The 9,052-nt window shown below is 38.1% G+C and overlaps 2 protein-coding genes across 3 annotated transcripts in view; one reads left to right on the forward strand and one right to left on the reverse strand.

Annotated features, from left to right (window-relative positions):
- LOC112214081 overlaps nt 1–6,756 on the forward strand; it is a 41,638-nt gene extending 34,882 nt beyond the window's left edge. The window contains 2 exon segments of the mRNA XM_024372440.2: nt 5,784–6,085; nt 6,706–6,756. Coding sequence (XP_024228208.1) covers nt 5,784–5,936 — 153 coding nt within the window. The 3' untranslated portion in view covers nt 5,937–6,085; nt 6,706–6,756.
- The window catches only part of LOC100742854 (innexin shaking-B), a 23,298-nt gene continuing 16,987 nt past the window's right edge, over nt 2,742–9,052 (reverse strand). For both annotated transcript variants that reach the window (XM_003485616.4, XM_012394037.3), the window contains exons 3-5: nt 8,393–8,682; nt 6,825–7,078; nt 2,742–3,276 (exon numbers count right to left, since the gene is read on the reverse strand). In XM_003485616.4, coding sequence (XP_003485664.1) covers nt 6,830–7,078; nt 8,393–8,682 — 539 coding nt within the window. In that variant the 3' untranslated portion in view covers nt 2,742–3,276; nt 6,825–6,829. The remainder of the gene's footprint in view (nt 3,277–6,824; nt 7,079–8,392; nt 8,683–9,052) is intronic.

Here is a 9,052-nt window from a genome sequence, read left to right on the forward strand (position 1 = left end):
AACAAAAAAAAAAAAAAAAAAAAAAAAATAGAAAAAAAATAGAAAAAAGAAAGAAAGAAAAAAGAAAAAGAAAACAAAAAAGAAAAGAAAGGAACAAGAAACGAAAGAACGCCGAGGAATGCGTTCTGTTACACCGCGAGCTGTAATATTTGCCTAGTATGCGGTAACATCTGCAGAAAGATACCGAAGATTTGGGGCATAAAAGTAATCTGCAGAGTTATTTACATCAAGAAATTTGCATGATTAAGCAGCCCAAAAAGATGGCATCCTTATTGAAACAAAGTAACAATTTCCTTGATCTCCATTGGAGGAAATTTCGATAGGAATTTAATATCGAGAAAATGATCGTTTCATTATTCGATACGCGGTTACTTATTTCAATATTTAACAGACGAAAGATACGTGATCCTTAAAAATTCGAATAAACCGACAATCTCTACTTCGATAAATGAAATCGAACTTTTTTCGTTGTCCTATTAATTCGGATATACGAGGCTCCGCTGTACTTTCTACAAGACATTTGTGACCAGAAGAAGAGTAATACATAGGAAAAGATTAGAACTAGAAAAATATCGTTACGAAGGTCCAGTACGTTAGGATATCTATCAACTATATTATATCTTCCATTACATTGGCGAACCAATCCACTAAGTCGTTAAGATAAATAACAAATAAAGAAACGAAGGAATTAGGTATGCATTAAAGGAGAACTAAATTTAGTAAATAACGTAATACCAGATTAAACGGACAGAATGTTGTCGCGCGTGTACTTAGTCCTTTTCTTAAATAGAAAAGTTTTATCCCAGACAGTAGCGTACGTGAAAAACACAGTGATTCCGATTCGTGCTACGCGTGTACAGAGCTAATTTTCACTATATTTTCATTATAGTTTCATAGAAACTATACGAATGTACGAAAACTGTTAATATTATCAAAATAAATGAAATACACGATATAATTATTCGGCAAAAGGAAAGGTAAATATATTCAAGAAAAAAAAGAAGATTCAACGAAAAAAGTTTATAATAAAATTATGTCGATAATGACTTTTTAATAAATGTTAAAATCTGATTTGTAGTTAATCAGAAACGAGTTTAGGGTTAGGTCGAAATTACTTGGGTTACCTCAGAAAGGAAAGAGAAAGAAAAGAAGTTCTTGGTTATTCGCACTCTGTCAAATGTAAAAATAACGTGCGGAAAATTGTGTACTTTTGTCGAAACATCGTTAAATACAATAACAACTTCCTAATAGCAAACTGTTTGCAATATTACTCGGCTTGATAATCTCGATAATATATTCAAAAGTCATCGCAACTAAATCCCTTTCTGCGAATACGTATCGAACAAGATTGAAAAACAATCCTCATGGATTATGAGAGGAATGTAATAAGCAAGTAATTCGATAACGTAACGAACGAAGCATTCTATAAAATAATAAAATAAACGGAACAATATAAATAGGTGTAAGTCCTTCTGGCAATTTAACTTTAATTAAACCCTTTAATTATATATATTATATACATATATTAGTTATATATATATATATTTTTTTTTATACATTTCAAATATATTTTTGCGTAAAATGGCATGCATTCTTTCAATAGCCATTACAACATTTCTGCGAATATTTCGTTCCATAACGTAATAATATTAATTTAGTAACGAATACTACAACATAAGATATACAGATGTATAGTCTTTTACGTCTGATTTCGTGTGGTTAATGTATAGAAATTGAATGTATCATATCAAATGGCTATTCTTTGCGAGTAAACTTGTTCTAAAATTTACCTTACTTTAATGTCTAGAAGAAATAAATCGTCAAACGGTTAAATATATCTTGATATTGCTAACGTCGCGATTGATTCGTCAGACACATATTCTATAACGATTCCTTATTTGCTTACTTCCGTTAGGAATATTTTTGAACGCTGCAAGTTCAGTTATTTGCAAGTGTAATAAATAATTTTCTGATAAAGCGTTTTCAGTCTCTTCGATGTCGATGTATGTAGGTTTTCGCGTGACCGATTGTGTAAATATCGATAATACGAGTGCTAAAACGAATTGCAAGTAGTTTTAAAAGTAACAGTTGTATCGTATATATCGATGGACGAAGGAAAATCATTTGGATCGCGGCTTTGATCCTACCATCGAATTGATCAGGTAAAACCCAGAAATACAACATTAGAACGTAGATAAACAAAACATATTTGACATGCGAGGAAAAAAGAATTTTAAAAAATCTTCTTGTTGTAACGGGACCAATTGCGAACGTTAAGAGGTTAAAAAAGGGAAAAGGTTTTATGTATTTCTATACTTTTAGCAAACGACAAAAGATTTAATATTGTAATAGTTTACTTCAAGTATATATAAATATAAATAGATTAATCTTTGTGTTATACAGAGACTGCCCGATATTGTCCCATTATGTCGCAACGACATACTTGAATCTTGATCTTGTTCCGAAATAGTGAAAACGTATCGAGTTCAAACGTTTCGATCGATAAATATTGCTTTCAATAAAATTCATTCATTCAATAAACATTTTGGCCATTTCATTTGCAAGAGCCTAATAACGTATATTTTACGAAAAAATGGCAGAATTACAGCCTTTCAACGCGACTGTACGAGGTAGAACACTTTAGGCGACGCAAATAAATACATACCTGTATTTTCATTTTCATTTTCATAATACTTTGAATTTCACTGATAGAAAAAACCATTTTCGCGTTTCTCTTACGCTCTTATCCTTTTAGAAGAAATTAATCCATCAGTTTTCATTAATTCGCCAATTAGAAAATGGTCCACCTTCAATTTGAAATTGTTGGCAATCTATCCGTCAAATCCATATATATTTTTTTATTTTGTCAAATATTTATATACGTATATTTGTTATACGATTTTCTTGCATCGTGCTTTCACTTCTTAAATTAATCAAATTCGGACGACGTGTAGTGCAAATGCTTTGAAAATCGATGGAAAGTCGTCGTAAGGCACGTTGTTGGCAATTTGTCTTTTACGCGAACACGATCGATCGAGAGATTGCTCTCGTTGGAACAACGTTCATAAAAATAATTCGCCAACGATCCTCGAACCGGTGCTAAGGTACAAGGAAGGAAAAACATACGATTCGAATAACGAATATAAAGCGATCCGTTTGATTCGATCGCTCGTCCGTGAATCTCTGGAAAACAGAAGTAGGTGGCACTTTTCCGGTGAAAAGTAGCTTCTCGTTGCCATGAGAATCGCGCTGGTTTCCGTGGCTCTCCGAGGCAACCTGCAAGAACGATACAATTGTAAAATATACATAAAGGATAATAATAAGAAAATGCGGCACGAGTCTAGTAAATAGCAGTGGGACAGACTATAGCCCGGTTCCTACAGCAGATAGGGAAAAAATGCGATACAGAAAGATACGCGTTGTTGGTTGTGTCGTCGCGATTCCCAATACGTATCGTTGTGGCCGGATATACGGCTTAGGAACGTTCAGGTGATGGCCGGATATACGGCTTAGGAACGTTCAGGCGATGGCCGAGGCAACCGCCAACTGCATCGCCGAATGAACGAATATGACCTTCTATCTATCTACTATCCCTATCAACTAACGATCAAGTTCCCTCGTCAAACTAACGAAACGGAGTCACCTACCAAGTCATCGGATTGACCGACCACCTGTGTACTCTTTAAAAAGCCTGCCAGATCCATTTACACGGTGAAATTGTTGTCGGCCTCCGACCGGCGCAACGGTATGTATCTCTTCTTTGTCCATTCTTCACGCGTATCCTATGTCATAAGGTTCTCGGTTAGTTTTCGAAAATAGCCTATCGATAGATGGATTCGAGAGCAGGAAAAACAGCTTGTGTGTGCGCGCGTGTGAGAAATCTTTCATACAAAAGTCAGGATAAGTTTTGAACGGCAGTATATAACGTCTATACTATGTACACGCAAAGCAAGAAGGCTGCAATATCGATTGGCCTGCTGCGTCGATGGACAAATATACCATCTGTATTCTTTCCTTTTACACTTGATGTTTCACACGCGTTGCTTTCAAGATGATGCTGTTATTTCGAACTAAAACTCAACAGAACGCAGCCCTCTCGCGTGCGTGGCTGTTAAACGGCCGAAAATAGGAGGACGTGTGTTAATGTCTAAAGCTTGTTGCCGACAAATTTATGCCCTCTGGTCCCTAATTTATGCCAGCAGGTTCGTATTGACAGTATCAGCTACAAGTGGCCGTATGACGTCACATATTCAAAGGCTTTATGTAAAACCATCGAGCAACTAGGACAGAATTTATATATGGCGAGTTAATAGCATTTATCGCTATACCACGGATGTTTACGAGTTTATGGAAAGTTTAATCCATCGAAGATCGATATCGCGTTAATCGTTATCGCACTATTATATTATTCACAAGTTTTTTCCATCAATCCGTATCATCGAATTCTTTCAAGCGTTTTGTTCCAAGCGTCTTGTTCGAAGCGTGAAAGGCAACGTAAAAAGATGTAATAATCAGTGGAAATAAAAGGAAATACAGGTAAATGCGACACGTTATCGCTTTCTTTTTGTCAAACGTTAACATTAACCACGATACATCTATCTCGTAGGGCAAGAAATGCCTATCTATCTACGAGTTTGTCACGTAAACTTGAGACCTCGAGCTTATATGCGTTTTGGTTTGGGGATGTTGAGAGGATCGAAGATCGGGGGTCGATGTCTTATCTCTGGTACAGATTGAAATGTGGTTGATGTCACGAGTCACGCGTTACTATTTCGTCCGTCTTTCGATACAAGTATATTATTTCTATTAATTCCTTAAGGTTGTAATAAGGTAATATTATATATTATCGATCCGCTTCTACATGACCGTGACTGAATACATAGTTTCGGGATCCTGATACGTATACTTGGATGGTACATAGGCGAATATGTGTACGCCGATGCTGTATACTTGAATACTCGAAGCACGGCAATCCCCTGATTTCAGGTATCCGCACATCCCTGTACGCAGTTCAAGTTTGCAAGAACAGCGATTCGTGCAATTTCTATGAACGTTCGCGTGTGTACGCAAAGGCCACGAACGGATACGCGTTTCCACTTTCGATATTTCGTTTATTTCGATTATTTACAAGTTTTGCCTCGTTATCGCGACGTTGTCACGATTCTGAACAACTTTCTCTCACGTACGTAACCATCGCTCGGGCCTAGTTCCGATGGATATTCGTGAAAAACCGAAGAAAACTGAAAAAGTTGTCGTTACTGTCGTTGTCGACATCGAATGCTGCCTATACGCGTGCATCTGGAACACGGTCGCAAGCAGCGGCGAATTTATTATTATTATTATTTAATTATTTAATTCGATTATTATTTAATTCAAGCTGATAATCATTCGTCGGTTGCCGAACTAAACCAAATTTTAACGAGTTTCTGCCCGGCTAAATCGATGTTCGTTAAACCAATAGGGAATTAATATTTACGGTTTATAGATCCTTTCATGTCTAAACATGTCAGAATACTGACTATATGACTAATACTATCAACTTTGCGAGTACTAATCGAAATACGCACGATGCACGATGGCGAATCGAAAACTGAAGATTCGATGTTTTTCGCGATGTTCTAAAAAACGTAAGAATCGAACATTCAAACGACTATATACGCGTTGAATCAACAAGCAAGCATGATTTTAGCGAAACTAAAATTTTGATGCCAGTCTTTGCACGCTAACAAACGTATCGTATGTAATTCTGATAATCGCTTGGTTTTCACATATCTTTTTCTTAGCGTGAAGGTGCAGTGAGCGCACCCGTCGTCCATGCGCTGCAACGATATTGCCAGCTAAGTGTGCAAGGTTTCGACAAAGGGAACGATCCTAGGAGTCAGTTTAGGAGTAACGAGATTGATCAACTTGCGATTAACTTGTCGATCGGGTGGTGAATCTTCGAGCCTCCTGTTACGAGTTGCACACAAGTTCGAACAAGTCTCAGGCCTATACGAAACATGCAACTATAATAAGAAGACAATAACCCGGGATCTGTAGCATAAGCGTACAACTTGGTCCAGTGGCTACACACCTCGAGCAAAGCGTAAGTGATTTTGCGTTAACCTAGTTTCTTAGTAAACCGAAACGTTAGTAACCTAAATAAATTCCTTTCGCAAACGCATTAATAACGATCGTGTCGTAAATATCATTCGTTTTACATAACCGTCATTTTGACTATTTCTATTTATCCTGCCTATTACTTTCCCGTACTTGCTACTACGCTATAATCAACCTTAAGAATGGGTTTTCACGCCGAATGATTGACACATTCTTTTCCGAGTACCGTGATGCAAAATTTCGTAGTTGTTGTAAAATATAACAAAATATAATATAATAATACACGAATAAAATGATGTTTCGTTGAGATAAATTCTATTCGTGTGTAATTATTTCAAGTGAAAACGACGTCGAAATGACTCGACACGAAATAAAACTCGGCGTTTCTTCCGCGTTATTTCTAAAATCGTAATCAAGTATTTCTAATAAGCTACAATGATGTATCTATTATTATAATCTAATATATCTAATATTATTATAATATAATAATATTATCTCAAACGATTATTTTCTGTTGTTCGTTATTGCTATTTTATTTCGAATAGAATTTGCCGAAACCGTCCGAGACGTAACTAGCATCTACGAACGTAAACCTTTCGTTTTCAGATGCAATAAAAGGACAACGTATTATCCTGGGATAATATAAACGGAAAATTTGAAGGAAATCAAATTGCCGAGGAAACGATTTTAACGGCACGACAAAAGATACTATCGTATAAACTCACTTGGATCAGGCCTCCTGTAGTTCCCCTTTGATTCCGGGCACACTGTGATGATGTCTCGAGGCGAGTTTATTCGCCAGCTCGTGCATCACATCCCGGTATATCACCGTGTCCAAATTCTCGCCGAGCATATAGAGAAGAAACCAATCACCGACTTTGCTCCGCCGAACTATCGTTTCCACGGCTTCTCTCCTGACCAAACGAAACCGTAGTCGTAGAAGGTATACTCTCGTTCTTGGCGAAAATATAATTACGATCTAAAACAGGTACGAGAAGAAGTTGAGAATGTCGAAGGTTAACTGTCGCCAGTTACGCGCGGACATTCCTTGTCAAGATAACGTAACCAGCTATCCGAAGTAATAGAGAGCTTCTCAAGCAGCAACGTAGAAACGCTGCGAAACATAGTCAGTAGTATTCGGAAGTGGTAGCAAAAGCTAGAAAAATAAAAGTTGGAAAAATGCCGAACAAATGGAAACTTTGAATAAACGTAATATTAAAAGATCGTTGCTATATAAATTTTATGCAGTAAGATATATCGATATATCGAGTATGTGTAATCAAGTAACGTAGCTTGAAAGCCTGATAGAATTCGTATCTAATACAGTGTGATACTGTACTGTGTGAATGTAAAAATAAATTGTAAAATAAATAAAATAATAGCCGAGCGTGTTACAAACGCGGTTGTTTTCGAAATTTTACTACCAATTTAACAAATCGACGGTCATCCGCAGCAATTTCCACCACCATTATCTAATGGTTGGGCCAGGTATCGCTCATCCGTTTCCCACCGAGATCGACCCGCAATTCGCGCTCGCAATTCGCGCTCGCAATTCGCACGCACAGTAGCGTGTGAGCACGTGAGCGACGTCTACGAGCGTGTCGATGGGATGAGAAGGGGCCTTCGTTGCGCTCGATGACCAGCCTATCGGCATGCATATTCCGCAACTTTGGCCGGGCCGTTGCCGAACTCTCGATCGCGCCCCGTCTTCGGAACCAGGCATTTCTCTCATCGTTTCGCAGACTATTTATTATAGAATAGTATGAAGAAAAGGTGGAATTGGTTCGGAGAATCGTTACTCGCGACGCTGGAACCACGAGTTTTTCGGGACTAGTCCACTTTTCGAATCGGTCAGCCGGTATTCGTTTGACTGGATATTTATTCAGTCGGAGAATCTGTCGAACGTTTCGATGATATTGATTGAAAATACGTGGAATGTTGCAAGTTTCGTTACAGTTTTTCCGACCGATAAATAAATTATCTTCTTTTATACTAAATTTAACGTACACATAATCCGAACAATCTGTTATCCGAGTACAATATCTGCTATCGTTGTACGTGTTAGAGCGTAAACAGAAAATGAAAATGACGACGGGGCTGTACGTTTCTAGTTTCTCGCGTCGAAAATTTGTGCAGTTGATTGAAACAAACTAACAATTTCTTTGATCTCCGTTCGAACGAATGAAATTTAATACGAGCAAGATGATTATTTGGTTATCCAACTATTTTTGCCTTCCTATTACTCTCGATATAGGAGCCTGTACCGTACATGAAACGGAAAAGAGTCGCTTACCCTGTATAAAATCGTGACGAAGCTCAGCATGCCGAGAAAGAGGAACCAGAACCAGAGAAACACGTAGATCTTCTCGTTGACGACGTTCAAGGGCAGTATGCAAACGGCGTCGTGCCTCTCCACCTCTCCGCTTACGCCGTATTTGTAGAAGGTGCACTTGGTCATTCTAGGGAACACGTAAATCATCGGATCGATCCGGTCCTCCTGATCCGACTCGAGGAACCTCAGCACGTCGATACCGAACGTCAGGAACGCACCATCGAAGAACCGGTTCATCAGGAACATCTGACCTGCTCAAATTCAAACGCTTCGTATAATTTCTATCGCCATGGATTCGCTCTAAATATCGAGTAGGTATTACGCTGGCTACAAAAAGTATTGCCACACGAGCGTATTTATCGTAGCGTTTACGCTACTAATAGCGATTAATTACACCCAAATACAATATAAATTTCCTACGACTCGGAAAACTTTGTACTACGAGAATAAGATTTATTAGAAGATATACGATATAGGGTGTGTGCCAGTACCGTCGTATGTGCCGTATGTGCCGTATGTGCCGTATGTGCCGTATGTGCCGTATGTGACGTGTGATATTCAATAGCGGCGAGTAACAGCCGCACGCGTTTAGCGGTTCCGTTACGTCGAGCGGCAGCAGCC

The sequence above is a fragment of the Bombus impatiens genome, unplaced genomic scaffold (assembly GCF_000188095.3).
Source record: "Bombus impatiens unplaced genomic scaffold, BIMP_2.2 scf_0064, whole genome shotgun sequence".
Classification (NCBI taxonomy): domain Eukaryota; kingdom Metazoa; phylum Arthropoda; class Insecta; order Hymenoptera; family Apidae; genus Bombus; species Bombus impatiens.